This window comes from Thamnophis elegans, chromosome 1 (genome assembly GCF_009769535.1).
Source record: "Thamnophis elegans isolate rThaEle1 chromosome 1, rThaEle1.pri, whole genome shotgun sequence".
Classification (NCBI taxonomy): domain Eukaryota; kingdom Metazoa; phylum Chordata; class Lepidosauria; order Squamata; family Colubridae; genus Thamnophis; species Thamnophis elegans.
In genome coordinates, this window is record NC_045541.1 from 55,353,465 (window position 1) to 55,379,746 (window position 26,282).

General features: G+C 36.5%; 1 protein-coding gene across 1 annotated transcript in view; it reads left to right on the forward strand.

The window, feature by feature from the left end:
• Window positions 1-26,282, forward strand: part of TFCP2L1 (transcription factor CP2 like 1) — a 45,562-nt gene that overhangs the window by 2,768 nt on the left and 16,512 nt on the right. The window contains exons 2-6 of the mRNA XM_032236635.1: window positions 9,066-9,217; window positions 20,111-20,187; window positions 22,155-22,260; window positions 22,810-22,916; window positions 24,248-24,400. Coding sequence (XP_032092526.1) covers window positions 9,066-9,217; window positions 20,111-20,187; window positions 22,155-22,260; window positions 22,810-22,916; window positions 24,248-24,400 — 595 coding nt within the window. The remainder of the gene's footprint in view (window positions 1-9,065; window positions 9,218-20,110; window positions 20,188-22,154; window positions 22,261-22,809; window positions 22,917-24,247; window positions 24,401-26,282) is intronic.

The following is a 26,282-nucleotide window of genomic DNA, read 5'->3' on the forward strand; positions in this document are numbered from 1 at the left end:
ATAAAAGTTTTGGGGATATGATCCACTCTATCAGGTATGTGAAAACTCTTTGTTAAACAGATTGTGATCAACAAAACTTTCATATAATAAAACATGCTTAGTTTGTTGCAGAAAAAAAAGAAACATAATTCACATTCCAGTCCTTCTTAATTAGATGTAGATGGTTTTAAAAAGAAAATAACCTATTGGTTATATTGAATAAAGATGCTCAAATGAGGTTGCCTGAAGTAAATCCATTTAATGAACACATTTGGAAGACACAAAGTGTTCTTTCAGAAGTTCCAAGAACTTGTTGATTTAAAAGACTGTCTAATGGTTCTTTAAATCTGTGGCCTCAACCCTGCCCCTTCTACCCCCACTCCTCTATGCATGATGAGTAGTTCCTTTAATTCATTTTATGTACTGGACTTGATGAATCCAGTTTTTTCCTGCTTTATTTCTATGTTAGTCATGTTCTGCTTAAGTATCTTTAAGCAAAAAGGACAGTGAACAATGAAATAACAAATGGAAGGTCTTCATTTGAGCCCCCTAAGCAGCAAGCCATAAGTGAAGAACTCCTTTGTTTTAATATGATTTTATGTATGTAGTTAGGGAATCATTTTAAAAAATGTATAATTGTTCATGCTGCTTAAAAATACATTGTTTGGCAACATCTTTTTAAAGCTAATTACAATGCCATAATAAGTAAATAATTTTTTAGACTTCACAGAAGTCTTCATCAGATTGGATAGGACTGAGAGTAAGGAAAGCAGAATTGGTTGAGTAAAATTAGATTCACGAATCATATTATTTGTTTGGCTTGCCTTTGTTTCTGTGTTAATTTAGTCATTGTGCCTGAGAAGCCATCCACTAAAGTTTTGCTTAGAAGTTTTAATTTCATTATCTAAGGATTAGAGTGTGTCTCAAAAGTTGGCAGCACCTACCCAATCTTTTCTAAACTTGGAGCTTAGCTTACTATTTAGATAAAAAACTTACAAGGAATACCAATAGGTATGCTAATTAGAAAACAAAACATCCCAGAAAAATGTAGTGATGCACCAAGAAAACCTCATGTTTTTATGATGTCACCACAATCTGAATATGACTTGAAGTGAACTTTTCAGAGATTATCATGTATGCTGCTCTTAAATGAAGCCTGAGACCTGTTGCATAACATTTTGCCAGCTCTAATCTAGTTAAAGCATGTGATAATTTGCTTAAATTAGGAGCCAGGCTTCTTAATCCTTATCAACTAGTACACCTTTCCCCCACTCATCTTTCCAGTCAATTTACAGATTTCCCCAGCCAGCAGCACATCCTGCTGATTAAAAAGTCTGGGAGTTGTCATCCTTACTTACTTACTTACTTTTCAATAGATCTGAAAGGGGTAAGTAAATAATTGAAGCACAAATGTGGATAATGTCACTTTGGGAAGCTTAACTTCCCAGAGGCAAACACAAGTTCTTCTGAATTTGCTGAAGCCATATAATTGTAAGATAAGGAACCCTGCTATGATCGTTGTCAGCTTGCTGGGCCTGCCCTGCTGAAGTTGTTACTTTCATGTATTGGGAGGACACAGCTGTCTTTAGCTTCTCTCATCACTGCTGATCTTTGTTAAACACAGTACATTTTTCTGTTCTGGGCAATTCTGAAAGGCACAGGAATAATCTGAGACACCACTGCTGGACTGGAGTAGAAATTATCATTGTTTCAATCTTATGTTTCAGTTAATATAATAACATTATGGTACAGGACACTCAGGCTAATCATGTTTAGCCAGCATGTTGCATGGAGCCAGGCCACTTGATGTTTATGTTTATGATATAGTATATTGTGCAAATCCAGAAATTGAAGTAAATTCATTCATTTAACCATGGATGAGCAATAGAGGTGGGTTTCTGCCGGTTCGCCCCAGATCGGGCGAACTGATAGTGGTAGCAGCAGGAGGCTCCGCCCACCTACCTGGATGCTCCTCCACCTGTGCAGAAGCATCACATGAGCAAAACAGTAAAATAAATTGAAACCCACCACTGATGAGCAAGTTGTGTAAAACAATTGTCTTGCCACCAAGGTGAATTCATAGCAGGCTTGGTGGAAGCTGATGTTCATTGTAGAGTCAAGTTCCATCCACATGTGATTTCCCAGGTACTGCTTACAATGTTTTCAAATCTCTTTGTGTGAAAGACGGAATCCTTTGAGGCTAATGCTGAGTCGCTCTTTTTAATGATGTTTATCTGAATTATTTCTGACCAAGATAGAGTTTCTTGAAAAAGACAATATAGTTTTGTTTAATTTGAGTTTAAATTCATAGGAATCTGAAGCTTCCTTGGGTTACAGAAAATCCTAGTACAGAATACTGTATATACTCGAGTATAAGCCTAGTTTTTCAGCCCACTTTTTGGGCTGAAAAAAGCCGCCTCGGCTTATACTCGAGTCAGTGAAAAATTTGCCCGAAATGGAGGAGAAAAAGGGGCGGGGCCATGCCGCTGGGTGACACTCGTGAATGGCCCAGTGCCCCTGTGAGTTTCCCCTCCCTCTGTGTCAGTTTGCCGCGCAGCGCGCACCGCACCATCCCCCCTCCTCACGTTCTAATGTAATGCAGGGCTGTCTTACGATTCCCCTTCCTCCCCCTCCTGCCGCTCTGCAACGATGTCCCACCTCCTCCTTGTTATGGCAAGCAGCCACATAGTGATGTCCCACCTCCTCTGGTACAGTGATCCAATGATAGGAATCACTGTGCCGTGTGTCATAGGAGGCGGGACATCGCTCCCGCGGCTGCACGGGACATCATCATCACAGCGGGACATCAGCATCATGAGGTGAGTGAAGTATTTCATTGAATACACCGCTAGTTTACTGTTTTTCTTTGAAATAAATATTCAAAAACATTATTGGTATCTATTTTTATTTTTGAAATTTACCGGTAGCTGCTGCATTTCCCACCCTAGGCTTATACTCGAGTCAATAACTTTTCCAGTTTTTTGTGGTAAAATTAGGTGCCTCGGCTTATATTCGGGTCGGCCTATACTCGAGTATATACGGTAAGTGTCTTTAGGTAACTTCACAACCCTGCTTTGTTGCTTGCATAAGCCACAGTGACAGAGTTTACACAGCACTGAATCAAACCAGGCTACCTAATGGCTTTCCAGAATGTGTGAACCCAACCCCACGTGCTTATTTCTGATTGTACTTTTAAGTGTGCACAGAATTATATTCTTAATCCTGTTAACATTAGGAGGAGAGAAGGAAAGTAGGGAGAAAAAATTCCTAAGTTTTTCCAATGCTGACTCTAAAAAGAAACCAGAATAAATGGGAGAGGATGACCCTTTTACAACTTTCTGACAAACAAAGTCAATGGGGAAGCCAGATTCACTTAATAATTGTTAATAACTTAACAACACAGTGATTCACTTAACAACCTTTGTTAACCTGTTTTAAGAAAAGTCATAAAAGGGAGTAAAATTCATTTTAAAATGTCTCAATTAGCAACAGAAATTGTGGGTTCAATTGTGGTCGTAATTCAAGGATTACCTTGTGTGCTAGTTATGGAAGCAGTGAACCTGAAGAGTAAGCATTCTTCATTTGGTTACCAATTTTGATTTTTGAAAGAAATGTTCTGCAGCCCAGATTTTCTAGTCTAAGGCATGCTTTCTAGCCTTTTTTTTCAAATCAGTAGCAGACTAAAATTAAATGCAGCATTATGACCTTTCTTTCTTATATTTCTACTACCTAAATAATATTGCTAGCAATATAATTATAATTTTCCTTTCTTGGATATTCCTTTTCTGATCAAGAAAACAGCATGATTTTATATAGATTCTTGAATGTGAAACTGAACATACAATTTAAATGGGGGAGATTTATTATCCCATTGTTCATATACTTCCTTAACTTCACTGGAAGTTTTAAAATTAGCATTTTCCCACTGGAATTGAACTAGCATATTCTCATGAGAATCAGATAAAATAGATGGAGGCATGGGAATGAGGGAGATAACGTGAGTGTGTGGAGACCCACATCTAGATTTGGGCTTATGGGCAGAACTGAAGTGTAAGAATTTGAGTGTGGGATGATTCTGGCAAAGGGTAGGTCTTGTATTCTTTTATCTTTTCTCGTCTTCTTTTTTCGTCTGGTTTTGTAATACTGCAAACAGCAAGTCTTCTGGGAGGGGGAGCCCTGTGATTTCACCTTTTGCAATTCTGCTACCAGCCCAGCCCTTGGGATGAGTCAAGCCTATAAATCTAAATCTTTCAAAAAACAACAACAAATATATGTAAAGGATTTTTTCATAAAAGAAATGCAAAAATGCTATATAAAATGGCTGGGGGAGGGGGAAGAGAGTGGTCACACCACTTGGAAAATTTTCCGGCCCTGGAACAGCTATCTCAATTTAGCTTTGAGGTATATAACAATGGGTGTTTCAGTGTGGAACCTATTAAAGGCAGTGCACATGCCAGCAGATAATAGGGAAATATCCTCTATTACTTTCCTTAAATTTTTTTGAGAGTTCAAAAATTAACCCTTGTTTATGTTTTCAGAGGAGAGTACATGGTTTTGGGCAACTTGGAATGCCAAAATATGGCATTTTTCTAACTTAAGCATGTCTCCAATCCGCTTCATTCTTTAATCTGTTCTGAAGCGGGTGCAGATTTTCTTGTAACAATGTAGTACAGGTAGTCCTCGGCTTATGACCATAATTGAGCCCAATTAAGGTTAAGCAACACAGTTGTTAAGTGAGTTGTGTCCCATTTTATGACCTCTTTTGCCACAGTCATTAAGTGAATCATTCAGTTATTAAGTGAATCTGGCTTTCCCCTTTGACTTTGCATGTCAGAAACCAGCTGGGAAGGCTACAAATGGGAGTCACATGACCCTGGGACATAAATACAAGCCAGTTGCCAAACCTGAATTTTGATCAGATGATGACCATGGGGATACTGCAATGGCACCAGATTGGTGGATACTCATTCAGCCACTACTTCACTCTGGTTTTTTGCTTTAGCAAAAGAAGGAGGTTGTGTGGTCATAACATCCACTCTTTTTACAAGTTTATTAAGTCCTTTAATACATTATGGTACATTTATCATTATGGCACCAGTTATCGTTATGGTAGCTCTCTACTTTGAGACAGTGTAAAGACTTTACATAGTAGGCCTGAAAAAGAAAAGAACACAATATATTTTAGATTCTTGCTAACCTAAATTCTATATTGGATTTAAAATGTATTATTTTGCTGATTTAAAACAATTATTTCAGCAAACTATAAAATAAATAATATTGTCAAGATAGTGTCAGTTACCAGCAAAGCTATCTAAATTTTCATGTTTAACTTTGCAGCTCACATACTTTTTAGCTTTAGTTCTCCATAAAATGAAATCACGTTCTCTTTCAGTTAAGAACTTTTATCATGTTTATTATCAAACATGTGATGGATTCAACTAATTTTCAGATAATCTTCCTGCTGGTGAAAGAGAGAATTATTAATCTGTATAGGCACAAGAGAAACACCTTCCTGTTCTAATTTTCAGTTGATGTTTATTGATAATTGTAGATGTAGTGGCATCTAGAAAATGTAGGGTTTTTTCACATGCACACAAATATTTATGGAAGACAGTTGACCTAATATTGAATATTTAGAATCAAAAGCAAAAATTAAGCCCATTAAGTTAAATGAATTTGATTCATTAGGAAATAAGTAAGTATTTTAATGGCTTCTGCTTAGAAAAAGGCACAATTTATGCTTTGTTCATTCATTTTATAGACTGCAACAATCTACAGAAGCAGCATAATTCATTTTAATACTATAAAATATTAGTTTCCTGAAACCTCATGGTTTCCAACTGGAATTTCCATTATATACACTCCGTCTATTTTACTTTTGGCATATATGTTCCTAATCTTATGACTAGTTAAACAGTTTTAGAATGTGGCCCAACTTGTGTTGAAAATACTAAACATAAACTTATCTATAATCAAGAAGAGTGGTCTTTAAAAGCCACATGACTGGAAATTTGGAGATATAATCCCAATTTACGTCACCTGGAGGCACACCTGGTATACCTTACTTTATCTCAGAAAAGCTTAAGTCTGGGCAAATATGATTCATATTTGGATGGCAGACACTGGGAAATACCTGTAGTTAAACATAGAGTGAAAAAACTCCTTGGAAGAAAGCAATGGCAACTATTTCCTTACTACTATTGAAAAAACATACATGGATAGTCAGGGAAGTCACCAGAAGTTGAACAAGACTTTAGTTCTAACTTTTCTGGAGTACACCAGAGAGTGAACAGTTAATAGATTTCTTCTGCAGTTACCAAGCTATAGGTTATGCATATAGATATTATCAGGTACCATTAACCTGATCCAGTGATTTATCCCTGGATCTATTAAACATGCACACATGTCTTTGTACCTAGTTTGTTTGTTTTTATAACGTGTGTTTGTTTGTTTGTTTGTGTGTCTGAATCACTTTTGAGACTGGGAATAGTTTCTAGGAATGGTAGTTTCTGGGAGGATAGACTGAGAGAAGATGTTTTCTTGTTCTTGGTGGGAGAGGTTAGGTATGAAGAGGTTGCAGTGCTGAATTATTGGAGTATATTGGAGTGTCTTGTCTTATCAAGAACAATTGCATAGATTGAAGTATATTTGGGGAAATCTGTCTCCTATTTACCAAGTCCATTATTATTATTATTATTATATAATTGTATCACAGCGGCCAGTTGTTTCGCCGGATTTGGCATTGGTTACTAGTCGGGCCCCACCCAGGAGCCTAGGACATCGTAACATATTTTCGTAATATGCGTGCAGATCCAAGCAGTGCGGCTTTTTGCATTTGACTGATGGTGATTTTGTCAATTTTTAACTGTTTTAAATGTAATTCCAGTGCTTTTGGAATAGCACCCAGTGTGCCAATTACCACTGGAATTACCACTGCTGGTTTGTGCCATAGTCGTTGAATTTCGATTTTTAAGTCCTGGTATCTTGCGATTTTTTCATGTTCCTTCTCGGCAACCCTGCTATCACCTGGTATTGCGATGTCTATGATTGTGACCTTATTTTTCTCAACCAGTGTGATGTCTGGTGTATTATGCGCCAATATTTTGTCGGTTTGTATACGGAAATCCCACAAGATCTTGACCATCTGATTTTCGGTGACTTTTTCAGGCTGATGTTCCCACCAGTTTGTTGCTGTTTTAATATTATAATTTTTGCACAAATTCCAATGGATCATTTGCGCTACTGAATTGTGCCGCAATTTATAATCAGTCTGTGCGATTTTTTTACAGCAGCTGAGTATGTGATCAACAGTTTCATCAGCTTCTTTGCAAAGTCTGCATTTGGCATCATCAGAGGATTTTTCGATTTTGGCCTTAATGGCATTTGTGCGGATAGCTTGTTCTTGCGCAGCCAGGATTAGTGACTCTGTTTCTTTCTTTAATGTACCTGTTTTTAACCATAACCAAGTTTGTTCACTGTCCACTTTATCTTTTATTTTTTCCAGAAATTGACCATGCAGTGCTTTGTTCTGCCAACTCTCCATTCTTGATTTTATCACATCTTTTCTGTATTCTTGTTTTGTCTGTTGGGCCTTCAGTAGATTTTTGTTCTTTACTTCGATTAATAGATGTTCTTGACTTTCTTTTAAATAATCAGCCAGTGCATGTTTTTCCTCTTCAACTGTTTGCTTCACTTGTAATAATCCTCTGCCACCTGATTTTCGGGGCAGATATAGTCTATCAGTATCATTATTATTATCAGTATTATTATTATTATTATTATTATTATTATTATTATTATTATTATTATTATTATTATTATAGAACTATTTTCTAACATGAGCTGTGTATCTTTATCATAAGGTAAAGGTAAAGGTTCCCCTCGCACATATGTTCTAGTCGTTCCCGACTCTAAGGTACGGTGCTCATCTCCGTTTCAAAGCCGAAGAGCCAGCGCTGTCCAAAGACATCTCCGTGGTCATATGGCTGGCATGACTAAATGCCGCTGTTACCTTCCTACTAAAGTGGTCCTTATTTTTCTTCTTGCATTTTTTATGTGCTTTTGAACTGCTAGGTTGGCAGAAGCTGGGACAAGTAACGGGAGCTCACTCTGTTACATGGTGCTAGGGATTCGAACCGCCGAATTGCCAACCTTTCTGATCGACAAGCTCAGTGTGAGCCATCGCGTCCCTATATCTTTATCATAAAGATAACTTTAAAGTGAAGTCTGGTTTGAATCCTTTAATTCTCTTCTTCCTTGTAGAATATTTCAATGGTGTTTTGTTGATGGCAAAAAAAGCAATTATGTATTTCATATTTCCTTTCGTATTGTTACCTTTTATCTGCAGAGATTTTCAGTCATCCAGGTCATAGTTGTGCCCAAAGTGCTTTTTTCAAAAGGCAACTGGACTTTGTTTTTCCTTGAAGATGTTTTGCTTTTTATCCAAGAAGCTTCTTCATCCGAAGAAAAGCTGAAGAAACTTCTTGGATGAGAAGCGAAAAACAAGGTCCAGTTGCCTTTTGAAAAAAACACTTTGCGACCCTTTCTCCACATCAATAGTAAGAGTCTGTGTACATACATCATCTTTCTGTTTTTCCCCATATTTTTTTGAACACTTAGATTCCATACATCCAATGAAATGGATTAGAGTCCATAAAAGCCTGTGGAATAGCAAACTTCTTAAACTTTAATATGCTACATAGCTCCCTGCTGCTCCTGCTCCTAGAGACTAACATGACTCTTTAAAAAATAATTCAGTCTGCATCTATGAATATGACAGAATATATGATACTGCATTAAATAAGATTACCTGAAAAACAGTACCATCACAGCATATATTTCTAAATCCTTTTCTTTGTGTATCATTGAGTTTATTGTGCCAGTTTTCATCATATAAATGTGGCCGTATTGAAATGGATTGAAATTGATATCATTAGTTTTTTTTTTTGACAGATTAACTTATTAAATGAATGTGTTCACAGAAAAAATGCTCATGGGTTCAGACGATTCTGACTTTAACTCCATTGTAGTTGTACAGTAAAAAAAGGCAACCAATTGCTAAGTAAATTTTTATTTTATATTTTCAGTGAGGTGCTTGCACTGCCATTCTTTAAACAAGAAGAGCCTCAACTTTCCCCTGAGAATGATGCAAAACTCCCTCCGTTTCAATATGTGCTCTGTGCAGCGACATCTCCTGCTATAAAGCTTCATGAAGAGACTCTAACTTATCTCAACCAAGGTAGGACCAAAACAAAATTGAATGGATTCTGATTCTTTGAATTGATCTTTGGTGGTTTGAAGACTAAACATAGCAGACCCTAATTTGGTCTGAAGGCTGCTTGTGCATTTCTGGGAGATCAAGATCATTTAAGGTATTGTGCCTGAAATGTGCCTCGGTGGAGTAGAATTATGCATATTTAGGAAGTTTATATTTTCACTGCTTCTATGTTAGGGGCATATTTGACTAACGAAAAATGTTGTGATTGCCAGTTGCAATGTTGTACTCATTTAACCTTAATTCTTCTATTAAGGTAGAAAAACAAAACTTTACTGGATGGTGAGACATTGTAGATTTTGCTTTGTTTTCTGCTTAAGACAATACTATCTGGTTACCAACTCTAGGATTCAAAGATGCAATAGAAAAATGCAAAATGTACACCACACAGTATGGAGATTCTGATACAAAATATTGGCCAGTATACAGTATACCAGTCTTTCGCAGCTAGTTCCCTTTAGATGTTTAAGATTTATATCTTTAGAATTCCCATACAGCATAGCCACCATTTGGCCAGGAATTATGAGAGTTGTCAGCCAACACATCTGGAAGACATTTGTGCTTAATGTGTGTATTGTATGAGTTGGGGAATGTTGTGTATGATTCTGGGCTTCTTAGATAAAAGATGCAACACATCAATGAATATTGAGGCTTCAATAGTGATTGATTTGGGGAGGAAGTACCATATTTTTTGCACTATAAGATGTACTTTCCCTTACCAAAAAGTGGGTGGAAATGTCTGTGCGTCTCATGGAGTGAATATTACCTATCACCGCTGCCTGTTGCTGCTGCTGCTTCTTGCCACCACTGCTTATTGTGGCCACCTATCACTGCCACTTGCTGCCGCCCGCTGCAACTGCTCGCCGCCACCTATTGGCAGTTGGATCAGCCTTCCCGAATACTGCCAATCAGCTGTTCCAGATGGTGGGGATCACCACTGCCTATTGCCACCGCCACCCATTCCTGCCGATCCCCGCCACCTGGAAGAGCTGAGTGTCTGTATTCCAGGAGGCCAATCCAGCCACAGAGGTGAATGGCGGTGGCGGCGAGCGGCGGTGGTAGGCGGTGGCAATGGCAATAGTTGTGGAATGCTGGCAAAGGTTCCAGTATTCCCTGGCAGAGGCAGCAGACATAGAGGAGGAAGCAATAGCGCCATTTCTGGTTGGCCAGCCCACTAATTAAAGGGGCTATGGGAGGCCGGGATCCATCTGTCATTCAGCTGACTGGTGGTGGGCACAACAGAGCAGAGTGCTGACGAGCCATGTGCTGGGGCTGGGAGCAGATTTTTGTTTTCTCCCCAAAGGCTAGGTGCGTCTTATAATCTGGAGTGTCGTATAGTGCAAAAAATATGTGTTTGTACAGCCCACAGTTGTTAGGTTGAACTTCCATGTTATTGGTAGCTTATTGCATAAACTCAGTCAGTTATGCTTTAAACTATTTTTGGAGGTTTCTCTTTCCCTAATAAATGTGGGGATATTTCTCACATATTTGTGTATGTGTATCTGTATTATATATTTGCTAGAAGCCATGCTTCACAAAAACTAGGATTGACAAAATTTAAAATAAGATACTCCATTTTGTAATGAGCCATGATGGTGCAGTGGTTAGAATCAATATTGCAGGTTGACTCTACCCACTGCCAGGAGTTTGATCCTGACTGGCTCAAGGTTGACTCAGTCTCCCATACCTCCAAGGTTGGTAAAATGAAGTCCCAGATTGTTCTAGGCAATATGCTGACTCTGTAAACTGCTTAGAGAGTGCTGTACTATGAAGTGGCATATAAGTCTAAGTGCTATTTCTATTTCTAACATCAATACCAATAATTTTCTCTGTAGAAATATATTTCTATATACACAGAAATATATTTCCCCCTTCCTTCTTCTACTACAAATAGCAAAAAACTTTTTAAAAAAATTGCATTTATTCACATTTATTTCACCTGAAATTACAAAATTTCATGTGAAAAGGAACAGTTTAATTAATTAGTAGAATGAAAATATTGTTTTCAGTTCTCTTTTATTAATATTGATGACAATGCTTCCATAAGGTTGTTTTGGGGGCAAAGATTATTTGTAAATAAAAATATTCTACTTTCAAGATGTTCTGTTATTGCTTTTAAAATATTGTATATTATTTATATTTGTCTTTGGTCTTGTTCAATTCGGTATAAAATCATGTCCACTGTAGAAACCAACTTCAATTGGATATTGAAATACATTCATTTTTTATTCCTGAAAATAAATTAATTTTAGTAGTACTATCCAAACAGAATCTCAGTGATTCAAGACACTTAGAGTTTAATGGTCTTCATGGCCTTTCAAAATTAAGTCTGTTGGATTCATTATTCAATTGAATTGTTTTTGGAAATATATAACTAGACTATAGATCCCAAACCCTCCCATTATTACTACATGTTTACAAAGCTCTTGTGTAATGAAAACTGGCAGCAGCATAGGCATGCACTGTAGTAACTAACAGTACCATAAGGATTTACCAACAACATTAGTAGTGCTAGAAAAATACTTTGAATATAAGGATAAGTAGGCTTTATGAAAATTTAAAAAAAACACCTTAATCTACGTATGTTTTACTGGATTAAGGCCAATGCAGTCCTTTGTTCTGTTTCTTCATTTCCCCCCAATACTACTGGAAATTAACCCCAGAGGAAAAAGTGCACCTCATAACTCCCAGTCCTATTGAACTATTATACAAAGTATTATCTTTTTTTACACTTTTTAAAAGACATAAAAGCTAAAGAATCATATTAGATGCATTTGGTAGTAGTAAAATAGCGTTTATTATTTTCATTTTCCCTAAACTTAGTGCTGGCCTGTCATTATCTATTTTATAACTTAACACTAAAATGGAGAAGAAATTGTCCATTTCCTCTCCATAGCATTAATACTGGTAACTTTGTACCTATCCATACAAGCATCTAAGTTCAGTTATATTTAGCTAGAGATCAATATGCTATTATCATTTTATTTACCATATCTTAGACTTTTTTCTTGTCTCTGAAGTACTTTTTCTGAATTCAAGGAAGTGGGACGTTTGAACTCAAAGTCCCAAAGGTGCTTTTTCCAAAAGTCAAATGGATTTTCTTGTTTTTTTTTCTTTTAAAATGTTTTGATTCTCATCAGGTCAGTACTGAAGAAGCTTCCTGAATGAGAAGCAAAACATTTTCAAAGAAAAAAACAACAAGAAATCTCAGTTGCCTTTTGGAAAAAGCACCTTTGGACAACAATGATCTGAATGATTGAGAATCTCCATAGACCTTTGAAGTCTTGCGTGCCAGAAGGGTAAAAATTAATCCCAATAAAGGGAATAGGGCAGCCATAATAAGAATAGGCATAGCCTGGCTCTCTTCCATCACCATCTCTTCCATTGAAGCCATTTTCTTCTCCTACTAGACAGAACCTACATCTCCAAATGTTGTTGACTTGCAGGGCAGGAATCCTTTGGAAAACTGGATCCTTTACCTCCCATGAAAATCATAATGGCAAATAAAAAGCCAAATTAATATTATATAGATCACTGGCAAAACTACTGCTGCTGCAGTTCTTGGTTTTTTTCTTTCTCTGCCTTCCGCTTCTGTAAAATGCCAATTTAACTAAGCCTCTGGACAGCAATTTGTCTTTGTAACATCTATATAGTCCCAAGAAAATTGTAGGCTTCATAATAGCTTTGTATGTTGAATGTACTGTCTGTGTAAACTCCTGCATTGTGATCAAAAGAAGGGAGATGTTATAATCACAAATCATCCTTAGAGAAGGAAGGCTTTGCATATTGTAATAGATATGTCAGCCAGCACATGTGCTCTTTGAAGCTGAAGACTTTTTCATTCAGTTCAAAGGATCATTTGTTCTAGGAACTTTCAAACAGTTATTTGTTTGACATGGTGAATTCATAAAGCATAATTTAGACATTTTTCAAAAGAAACAGACTGTCTTAAAATGGAATTTTCAAAGAAATTGCAGGAAAATTATTATCATTAAATAATATGACATTTCATACAAAGTTAGGGGAGCTCCTTAGATAAAAAGAGTTCTACAAGCTTTTCCCAATGTTTATGCAGAAAAATGGAGGCATACAATCCGTATGTTCTGATTGTAAAGTAATCAATCTATTTCTAAAAGGTAAAAAGGTTTATACTATTGCTTCCATTTTGCACTGAATACCAAGGATAAAACATCAGTGAAATTTTCAGAAAAAGTAAAGAGTTTTTAATTTCCCTCTAATGGTATTCTTACTATGTGTTATTCAGAGAAGTTCAGTGAAAAAGAACATTAAAAAATTGTGAGTTCTTTGTTAGTCAGCTGGGCATCAGTAATACAATATATTTTGACTGCAGTTGAACAAGATTTCCATTGGATTATGTTTCATGCTGGAGTTTGTGTTTGTTCTTTGACATGGGTGGAACGTAGGGACTGAACTTTCATGATATAAGAAATATGCATTTTTCTTAGTGTTATATCAGAATCCAGGTGATTATTAACTTGGCCTTCTTAAATAGATATGACTTAGGTATGTCAACTCAGTCTCCTGGAACTGGTTTTTCTTCAGTTTACTTCTGTAAAGATGAACAGTTCTGCTAATTCCTAATATTTGTAGAGTTTTGGGAAAAAAATCTCTTTTACTTGTGCTATCATTACACAATCTGCTGATAGAAAGAACATTCTGATTGAAGAACATAAGCTACAACTGAAGCATAATATGCCAGTGCAGAATGTGAGGATAGGCTAATATAGTATAGGTTGCTTCCAAAATTTTCAGCCAGTCTGAAGACTGATCCAGGGACATGACATCCAACAGATTTGGAGACCACCAGGATGGGAAATTGTTCTGTTCATGGAAGTATCCAGAGTTTCAACTGGAAAAGGAGTGAGACGATTAACCAATTGTTAGCTTTCAATTATCACATCAAATATTCGGGTTAGTTTCTTATTCTGAAAAAACCAAAGATTCACACAAACTGTTATCAAAGTTAACTAATTTAAGCGACAATGCATTTGTGATATAAGAATTTAAAAATGCTCCCTGGCTTGAAGGCTTTAGCTCTGTTCAGCTGTTACAAATTTGAAATAACCCACATCCCCTCACTAACATTTATCCACTGCAATTTCTGTTTCAGACATTTTGATGGTGAGGAGATTCCTCAAGTTTAGTTGCATTATAAGACTTATAAGACTTTCTTATAAGACTTTCTTATAAGAAAGTCAACATGCACACAATTCTACATTGGTTGGCTTTTGTCTTATAGGCATGGAAGTCAATATGCAAACCACTCCAGGAGAAGGATGCCACTGGAGCAATCTTGGCATATGTATGTTAATTGTCAAGAGCAATCCCACAGAATGAGCACACCTAATTCCATAAGACATAAACAGTGTTGTTGTAAAATACAATAAAGCATAAATGCAACCTGACACCCACTGATAATTTATTGACTATTGAAGCCATATCATAACATTTGGTTTACACTTTGCATTAAGATTTGATGCAATTTGTTTAGCTGATCAGGTCATTCCTCATTTTAAAACATAATTGGTTACTTGCTTTTTGATTGCAACTATGGCCCAATATGATGTTAATACAAATATACAGGTGAAACTAAAAAAATTAGAATATCGTGCAAAAGTTCATTTATTTCAGTAATGCAATTTAAAAGGTGAAACTAATATATGAGATAAGACTCATTACATGCAAAGCAAGATAGTTCAAGCCGTGATTTGTCATAATTGTGATGATTATGGCTTACAGCTCATGAAAGTCCCAAATCCACAATCTCAGAAAATTAGAATATTGTGAAAAGGTGCAATATCCTAGTCTCAAAGTGTCCTACTCTAATCAGCTAATTAAGCCATAACACCTGCAAAGAGTTCGTGAGCCTTTAAATGGTCTCTCAGTCTGGTTCAGTAGGAATCACAATCATGGGAAAGAGTGATGACCTGACGTGCAGAAAACCATCATTGACACCGTCCGTAAGGAGGGAAAGCCTCAAAAGGTAATTGCAAAAGAAGTTGGATGTTCCCAAAGTGCTGTATCAAAGCACATTAATGGAAAGTTATGTGAAAGGGAAAGTGTGGAAGAAAAAGGTGCACAAGCAGCAGTGATGACTGCAGCCTGGAGAGGATTGTCAGAAAAAGGTCATTCAAAAGTGTTGGGGACTTTTACAAGGAGTGGACTGAGGCTGGAGTCAGTGCATCAAGAGCCACCACACACAGATGGATCCTGGACATGGGCTTCAAATGTTGTATTCCTCTTGTCAAGCCACTCTTGAACAACGAACAACGTCAGAAGTGTCTTACCTGGACTAAAGAAAAACAGACCTGGTCTGTTGCTCAGTGGTCCAAAGTCCTCTTTTCTGATGAGAGCAACCAAGGACCCAGAGAATGGAGGCAGAGTGGAGAGGCACACACTGCAAGATGCTTGAAGTCCAGTGTGAAGTTTCCACAGTCTGTGTTAATTTGGGGAGTCATGTCATCTGCTGGTGTTGGTCCACTGTGCTTCATTAAGTCCAGGGTCAACGCAGCCATCTACCAGGAGATTTTGGAGCACTTCATGCTTCAAATGCAGATGAGCTTTGTGGGGATGCTGACTTCATTTTCCAGCAGGACTTGGCACCTGCACTGCCAAAAGCACCAGAACCTGGTTCAATGACCGTGGGATTACTGTGCTTGGCCAGCAAACTCGCCTGACCTGAACCCCATAGAGAATCTATGGGGCATTGCCAAGAGAAAGATGAGAGACATGAGACAGAACAATGCAGAAGAGCTGAAGGCCGCTATAGAAGCATCCTGGTCTTCCATAACACCTCAGCAGTGCCACAGGCTGGTAGCTTCCATACCATGCCGCATTGAGGCAGTAATTCCTGCAAAAGGGGCCCAAACCAAGTACTGAGTACATATGCATGCTTATATTTTTCAGAGGTCCGATATTGTTCTATGTGCAATCCTTGTTTTATTGATTGCATGTAATATTCTAATTTTCTGAGATGGTGGATTTGGGGTTTTCATGAGCTGTAAGCCATAATCATCATAATTATGACAAATCACGGCTTTAACTGTCTTGCTTTGCATGTAATGAGTCTTATCTCATATATTAGTTTCACCTTTTAAGTTGCATTACTGAAATAAATGAACTTTTGCACAATATTCTAATTTTTTGAGCTTCACATGTACATGACGTGGTTTTTCTAGCATTTTAGGGTCTGTCTAAGCTCTCCAAATAGTCTATTTACTATAAGATCAAAGTCAACAAACAAATCATAAATGGAAAAACATGTCTTTTTCTTTTTTGTTTCGCCTTGTTTGTAGTTGGTTCAGCATATTACAATTCAGACAAATCCGTGTCTCAGTGCTTTTATTTCTAATTCGTATTATTTTAAAGGAGTTGTTTGGGGGGAAAATTTTATCCTGGAGGAGCAAAAAATAATAAATATCCTTTTCTGCCTTTCTACATCTCATTAGCAAAACAGATATTAACTTTCCTCTGAGCCTTGGAAATTGGAATAAGAGAAGATTGGACACTCATTCATTAACCCTCCCCCCCCAATACCATAATTCAAGGTTTATGAAGGAACTTAAAGTTCTGTCATATTGGCAGTGAATTTGCCAAACAAGAAATAAATATTTTTTTTGTTGCTGTCAGTATATCACCTTCAAACGTTTTATTTTTATTTTACATTGATAGTAGGCAGCTCTTTTGCCCTAAGTGCCCGAATGTACTGCTGTTTTATTTACGAGGTTTTTAATTGCAGGCAAAAATGGTGTTACTTGATGCAGAGAACTCATAAAAATTCTTTTGATGACAGGTGGAATTTCTGCATATAATACGATTCAGGAACATTGTGAACCTTACCACTTTTTATTTTTATTGTGGAACCACACCGAATATATGTGTATTATTGCCTGCTTAGTAGAACCCTATAAACAAACCTCTTTGCCTTGAACTGCTGTCAGGCCTTTCTCAGCTGACAAGATAAAAAATTGCAAGAATATATTTCCCAGGGCACAAAGGCACAGATAAAGCTGATTTATTGTGGCAAGACTTTGACCCATTACAAAAGACATCTAGTGATTGCAGTGTATCCAATGCAAGTTCTATTTATACTACAGTCAATAATCAGTTCCTTGTGCCTTTTCCCCACCCATTCTACATAAAGCCATTCTCTTGTGAACCTGTGATACAATATCCATTTGTACTTTGGTTTGGAAATGGCTTAATAGCAGGTGGTTTTACTTTTGGTTGGCTCAGATTGTGGGAAACCACAGTTAGAAAAGATGGACTATAATTACAGGTAGTCTTTGTTTAGTGAGGCCTCAATTAACGATGATTGTGGTGTAGGGTTTCCTACCTAAGGAGGGGGTTGGACTAGAAGACCTTCAAGGTCCCTTCCAATTCCATTCTATTCTATTCTATTCTATTCTATTCTATTCTATTCTATTCTATTCCATTCCATTCCATTCCATTCCATTCCATTCCATTCCATTCCATTCCATTCCCTTCCCTTCCCTTCCCTTCCCTTCCCTTCCATTCCCTTTCCTTCCATTCTTTGTTTGTTTAAAACATTTTTATAGCCATCCTTCTTCTACCAAACTCCCGACACTCCCAATCAAGAATTAAGGTTACATAAAAAACTACAGGTCACCCTCGACGTAAAACAGTTCGTTTAGTGACCGTTCAAAGTTATAACTGCACTGAAAAAAGTGACTCATGACTGTTTTTCATACTTACAACTGTTGCGGCATCCCTAGAGTCACACAATCAAAATTCAGACACTTGGCAACTGACTCATATTTATGACGGTTGCAGTGGCCCGGGGAGTCATGTGATCACTTTTTGTGACCATCTGACAAGCAAAGTCAATGGGGAAGCCAGATGTATTTAACAACCATGTTTCTAATTTCACAACTTCAGGGATTCATTTAACAACTGTGGCAAGAAAGGTTGTAAAATGGGACAAAATTCACTTAATGAATATCTCACTTAGCAACGTAAATTTTGGGCTCAATTGTGGCCATAAGTCGAGGACTACCTGCATTGAAGCCATACGGAAACCATAAACATTAGAAACAACCATAACAAAAAAGAATTGATGCCAAGTCAAGCTTCCAACATGCAGTCAGCTCATCCTATCCGAGAACAATCAAGCCAAGTCTTCAGTAACCATGGCTAAGGGGATTTCTTGTTATTCTTGATAATCTTAATAAAATATATGGAGTTCTAAACACAGGTTTATGTAGAAGATCTGGGGAGGGGGGTTCTTTTCTTTTGCTCTGTATTTGTTTCCTTTATTTCTAGAAGAGCTATAGTAATGATTATACTTTGGGGTTTTTTTGTTTTTTTTTTTGCTTTTTTCAGAGAGTTTTGTCTAATTCTTAAACTCTTATTCAGCCATAGATAATTCCATAAGTCCATATCACTAGAAGTGGTGTAAATTATTCAAAGTATTTGGGTAACAACACCCCCCCAATTATTTCTGGCCAAATTCCAGAAATGTAACATTTTTTCTTTTCTCTGCATAAGGAAAAGATTTTTTAAAAGAAAAAGATCAACTTCACTGGTCAAACCAGAAGTCATACTGATTATTATTTTAGATTGTTATACACTGAACTGCATTCTTGTACAAGGAGGGGAAGTGATTAGAAGAACAACTTGAAAAGCCAGTTTCTCTGTATCTGCTTCTTCTTTTATTGTATTTATAATTTTGTTCTTGTTCCCAACATTTGGTTACCAAACAAACAGTATTATATCCAAAATAAATACGTTTATATTTCTGATTAGGCTTATGTACATGGAAATACATGCCAAATTCTTACCTTGACGATAGAAGAGCAGATTTAATTCCCGGGTGGTCTTGTATTGCACCGAACTCTTATAGTTAATTGTATAGTTTTATACCATTTTGAAAGACAATTGGCCATGTTTCTAATAGCAATATGTGACAAGCTTAATTCAAAACAAATGTTCAAAGCTATTTCTAAAATAAATGAAAAGTCATTGCTATTTATTAAAAACACACCTGCTCATTTCATGCTGAAGGTTTCTGTGATACAGAGTTATATTTTTAGGAGCCATTTAAAGATCTGATCTTGTCCTTGGGTGCTCATCCATGTGATCCTCTGAAAGCTACTAAATAGCCCAAAAAGAGAAGAAACAGACCATCATTATACCTGCTTTTTAATTAAAGTAATGGTAGGAAGACCAGTTTTAGATCGTTGCTTGAATTCTCTGGAGTGCTTAGTATTTATCATTCATCTATGTGCAGATAGCTTTTGGAAAACAACAATAGTACAAATTTATGTCTGATTATTCAAAAGTGTCCAATGGGGCTTATTCCCTTATAGGATTATATTCAGGGGCTACAGTAGTAACTTCTCCTGATAATTCCTAAAGCAAAGATCCATTAGTCAAATTCTATGGATTTGAGTGGTAGAACATCTCACTCTGATGGTACAATGCAATAAAAAACACATATGAATGAAACAATTATAGAAAAAATTCAAGAATACTTGCATATTCTTGGAGCTGCAGCTGGTTTGAAAGATGTAGCTGTTTAAGAAGACTTCTTCCAGATGATTACATGACAAATAGACCATGTAATATGCTTCAAGAAGGGATTAGAAGGTTCTAAATTCTTGGAATATCCACATCATTGATATAACAAAAAAGTACAATATTTAAATTAAGCATAAGTTGCAATAATGCCTGACCTTTTATTAGGAGAAAATTGTCAAAGACAACATCAGCTCCAAAGCATCTCTCCCAAACATGATTGATGCCGTTGCAACTGTCTCTTGCTATTCTTGCTGCAACATGCTTAAACAACTTGGAAATGTTTCCTTGAACTCCTAGGTCAGTCATATGAAATCCGTCTACTTGAGAATAGGAAATTGGGAGAGTTTCAAGATTTAAACACAAAATATATAAAGGTAAGGATATTTTCTTCCTGCTGCCACACATAAGAGCTACTGGATATAGATTATGCTGCTGGAAAATACTTTAAGGGTACATGAGCCATAGTGGTTGCACTGTTTCCTGATTTACTTAGAAATAATGGAAATTTCAGGGTTTTGAGTACATTAAAGATTTTCTAAATTCCCTGACAACCATGAACAATTTCTTCGTAAATTATTTGTATTTAATCTGTGCCTTTCTGCCAGATATGCTTTGCATGTTGGAATGTTCCACAGTCAATTCTAGATACAGTTTTTGTACATTGTACATTGTCTGCCAAGTGTAGAACTTGAATGAATCCAGGATTCTTTCATATTTTACATTATTATTCATGATGCATAAATCAGTTTTAACGAAACTTGAATACCCATGGTACTTTTTCAGGAATCACCAATGTTTGAGGAATCTCAAAGAATAAACACTGTTTGAGAACTACTAATGTACACCTTTGGTCTTCTGGTCACAAAGTTAGTCATATTTTGGACTGAAATAGCATTTACATTTCTTGACAGCATCCTTGTTTGCAACAGTGCAACATCTATTAAAGATCAAATCAAGGGGTACTAATTTTTTTATTGCAGGTATATACAAATCTCAACTAGGTAAGACTGCCTTTGCACCATTGCTGCCATTCATAATATTGATCTATAAAGGGTAGTTTTTGACAACATCCAGCATTTGCCACATTTGCCCCAGTGTATGATAACAGAAATTTGTTGATTATTTGGTCAGCACAGCAGACTTGTAAATTTATGACTTGAGAATTTATTGTACTATAAGCTGGAGTTTTACTACCACTTAAGAATTTGGTGTTTGTTTATATATTGTGTTTTAGAATAAAAAAACAATAATATCACGTAATAAAATGACTACATGTTTCTATTCTGTCTAAAGAAATGTACTTCATGAATTGCACTGGAATTTTAACAGGCCACTTTGCAATCAGAGGAACAACCTACAAAATGCCATTGGATCCTCAATGCATCTAGTTCAGGGGTGTCAAACTCAATTTCATTGATTATAAATTATTAGGGGTGTGTTTGACCTCAGGGCCAGGGTGGGCATGGCTAGGGTGCATGTGGCCAGCTTGACGTCACTCATGTGGGGGGCACCTGTGGTGGCCAAAGTGCTCTGCCAGTGAAAATGGGCTCCTGAGCTCAGTTTTCCGCTGTGACTGCCTCCTGCAACCCTCTGCCAGAGAAAACTGAGCTTGCCAGAGTCACCATGGGCCGGTCCTTCATTGTTTCCAGGGTGCCCCTGCAGGCCAGATCTAAGCACCTTGCGGGCCAAATCCTGCCCCCGGGCCTTGAGTTTGACACCCCTGATCTAGTTCAAAACACATCCGCAAGCCTACAGTTCATAACATGGAAATCAATATCTAAAACACAGATTGTTTTGGATCTCTATCAGATTCTTCATTTGGATATAAAACTTCTAAGATCTTCTCCCTTAATAAATGGTCTGATTAAATAAAGACAAATGATTAATATTCTATATTATAAAAGCTACTCACTTTTGTCTTTTGACATACAGTTTCTGGAGATTTCCATTCTATTACTCAATCTTTCTTCAAATATTTCACTTTCTTGATGTTAGTTCTTTCATGGATTTTTTAAAAAACAAATAGTGACAGTAAGATATGATTTACAAAGTGGGATGTATCTTGCTATTTGCAATGGATATCACATGACAAGATACCATAGCACTAAATAATACCATTTTCCAGATTGCGGATTGTTGTCAGTATATTCTGAATAGAAATTTTATTTTATTTTAATTAAAATATTATTCTTTATGGAGATGGGTGATTTCTGCACATCTACTTAAATAAAATACACATTGCAAGTCTTCTATTAGCTTTGTCCTAGAAGTGGAAAGTATAATTTCTTTAAAATACTTGCATCTAACTTCTTTTATTATTTCATCCACTTTTCCCCCACAGAGCATTATTCGGGTAGTTTTTCATGATCGGCGTTTGCAATATACTGAGCACCAACAGCTAGAAGGCTGGAGATGGAGTCGGCCTGGAGACCGCATTCTTGACATAGGTGAGAACTTTTCATTATGATATCCATTGCTTCTTTCTTGAATATACAGTATGACTTCCCTGTGAAATACAGTAGGTATAAAAACACTTTGTTCTTTATACCTGTTGTAATATTTATAAATTTGAAAATACTTGGTGTGTTGAAATAACCAACAAGGTTTTGCTTTTGTTACATTTCATTCCAATATCAATGAAATGGTTTTTCTTTTTTTGCATTAATGTATTTATTTCTCACCTTTTAGGTAAAAGCTGTTAGAAAAGTGGCTTTTATATAACCATATCCATTTTTGCTGATAGTACTATAAGCAAACTCTTTATCTGTGCTATGAAAGCCAGAAGAGATATAAATATGGTAGGATAACTTTAGTTTCCCAGGATTGCGAAATACAACTCCAGGAATCCGTTTCAGATGGAAAAGCTCAGACCAAGTTTCTTACTCTGCAGCTAGTTGTGTCAGGCTGGTCTTTCAAATACAACTGGTGTTTACATTGCAATGTTTCTGCTCTTCAATTTTTAATTTTTTTAATATTTTAGGGGTTTTCTTCTACAGATATCCCACTGTCAGTTGGTATCTTAGACCCCAGAGCAAGTCCTACCCAGCTGAATACAGTTGAATTTCTATGGGATCCATCTAAGAGAGCATCTGCATTTGTTCAGGTAAGGAAAGAAAATACCCCTAAGTGGAATATGTTTTATCTCAAGCCATTAGAGGGCATCATTCTTTCATGTTCTTTGGGATACATTTCATTGAGACTATATGGGACTGAGAATCTGAGAATTTTATTTCCCTTTAACTTTAATTAATATTCCTTTCTGTATTGCCCAGAAATCAGACCAAAGCAAAAGAAACAATTCCATGTAATTTAAAATTGGAATCTTTATCTTGATGATAAATTGTGAGAAGACAGTAAAAATAGGATTATATAGTAATTTAACAGTGACATTCAACCTCTAGGGTCTTTTATGCATATTTTGGAATTTGAAGAATGACTGCTATAAAAATAAGATTGTTCATAAAATAACACTTCTAAGGACATGACTGTTTACTAAATGGGCAGGACAGAGCACCCTTACGTTTGAAAATCAATTCTTTTCAAATCTGCATTTTTTCTTTACAGTGAGTGTATTTTTAAAAAATTAGGGCTCTAAATTGCTGAGCATGAATCCCCTTTTGGGACTATACATTATATTTATCAGCTGAGTATCCAGAGTGTGGCACCTTGATTGACTCTGCCAGGGTGGAAGATAGAAGAAGTATTCCAATTATTGAAGATTACATAATTTTCATTTTTCTCCAAGAAGAGGAGTAAAATATTTAAAAAAAACATTGAGGGTTAAAAATATCTCTGAATATTTATACTTTTTAGTATTAAAAGAGGCTTTACCATCTGAGCATAACAATAGTAACAATATTGAAGTATGGTCCAAACTACAAGTGAAATTTTAATCATTAATACTTTTGGCATTATCTGGCCACCAGACAGATAATGATAAGACAAATTCCATTATTTAATGTTTGGTAGAAGGAAATAGCTGCTTTAGGGAAGAGCTGATTAAAAAGGAGAATGTAATGAGTAGTAGCAATAACACCTATATACTGCCCCTGTATACTTTACAGCACTTTTTGGGTGGTTTACAATGTCAAAGCATTATTTGCACATTGCTCCCATGTGGGTTCTCATTTTACCAACCTTGGAAGGATGGAAGGCTGACTCAACCTTGAGCCCCATCAGGATCAAACTCCAGGCTGTCGGCAGAGTTTGCCTGCAATGCCGCATTCTAACCACTGTGGATGAGGATTCAGTGGGTACCTCAATTTGGATAATACTGATTCCTTTCCCATAGCTAAGCAGTAGGTTACATTATTAGTTCAGCTTCCCCTCATAAGACTTGTCAAATACTTCTATTAAAAAATAAAACAACCCAAAACCCAAATCTCAAACAGTGTGATTTGGGACTTGAGCACTAAGCACATTTCTTTTGGTTAGGTGCACTGTATTAGTACGGAATTTACTCCAAGGAAACATGGAGGGGAGAAAGGGGTACCATTCCGAATACAAATGGATACGTTTAAACAGAATGAAAACGGGGAGTATACAGAACACTTGCATTCTGCAAGCTGCCAGATCAAAGTATTTAAGGTAGGTAGCTAATTTCTTCCATTAATTTTGTACCATAAGGAGATGCTACAAATGATATTTCTTTCCCTCCCCCCACTTTACTTCATTATTCTTGAAAAGAGGATAGTTGGACAGATATGAGGGGATCTGTAGGCTCTCAGAAAAGAAGCAGTTTAAATTGGCACAATTGGGGGTGGGAAAAGATTGTTCTGTGAAAATTACAGATAACCACATATTAACATTTGGATTTTTCATTAATTTTTGACATCTCTTTACTTCCTCTTGGTGATCATTCCCTCCCTTTTTGGCAGTTATTCAATTTTCTCTATATGGCCCCTTGACCTCTTAGTTCATTGAAAAGCCGCTTGTACATCCAGAACTAATTCCTAATCTCTTTCCATTTTTTTCTCATTAGAATTAGAATGGGATGCAATTGTATTTCCAATATCTTATTCCCAACTTGCACTTGATTTGACATAAGGATCTCTATTCATGGGATCCTCCCTAGTATTTCTCAAATTCTGGGAAAATTTGTTCTCCTGAAGGGTGAATGAATGACTACTTCAGTTTCTATTTTTATATAACTTGAGCATGGCCACTTTCTCATTGCTTTTACTTTTTTGGTAACCACTCTCAAATGTTTAGGATCAGATCTAGCAAAGCCCGTCTCTTATTTTTCTTGTCTGGACAATGGAAGTCTGCAAACCCAGCTCTGAAGATCTTGCAGTACTGACTTTGTTTGTTTCCAACTGTGTTCCGGATGGTTGAATTCTTCTATTATTACCATGCTCCTTCTCTCTGCAAGTTCTTTAAGATATTTAAGAATTATTATCTACTTCTGTTTGGCTTGCCAGTCTATAGCACATTATCAGCATACTATTTTCATGATTTTCCCTTCCTTGTATTCTTACAAAGTGCTTCCAAATAGATTCACGCTAAAATTCTTGTTCTATTAGCAAATGTGTGCACTTCCCACGTATGAAGCTACTCTTCCTCCCCTTTTGCCTGGCATATTACTGTTGAGTAAGTTATATCATTCAGTCCCTACATTTCACTCATGAATTTCATCCTACCAGATTTTGTAATATTGACTATATCATATTTGTGTTTAGACTCCTAGTTCTTTCTGTTTGTTCCCTATAATTTGTGCATTTATATAAATTCTTGACTCATATGACTTGGCCTATTTCTTCCTGCATATATGTGTCCATTATTGTGTGATTCTATGTCCTGAATCCCACTTCAGATCAATTCCAGGAATAACACATGCTAAAATAAAAGTGCTATAAAAATCTAATTAATAAATAAAAACTAGAAACAAAATTGAATTTAATTACTGAGCAAATTGGAATATTAGCCAATGATGATTAAGATAATAGATTATATCGATCTGAATGAAGACGGACATGTCTCTCTATATATTTCTGGAAAGTATGATACAGATACTTTATTGGGATATTGTTTTATGTTCAATAAAGTTAAAATTATTAAAGGCAGTTATCCAATAAATATCCTCTCTGCCATGAAATTCACTTGATGAATAATCACTTTAATAATTCCTGTATTTATGAGCCTTCTATGTTTGTTGAGTACCTAAACTCTAAGGTTTGCAAAAGAAAAGCAGGAATTGTCTTGCTCACCATGGTTGTATCCACTGATGCCATTGCTAATGGAAAGTATCTTTCAGGAAGGGTGGAGAAACTTCAGCATCCTCTACATATTGTTGAACTACCAGCATTTTCACCATAGCCATATTGGGCAAGATTTAGAGTTCAGCAACACCTGGAACAGATTGTCCATGCCAGTTTTACAAAAATAGTTTTCTGTCCTATATCCCATGGCACATATACGTACACAAGGGAAGAATGTCCATTAAATCATGCCTCAATGTCACTTTTATCAA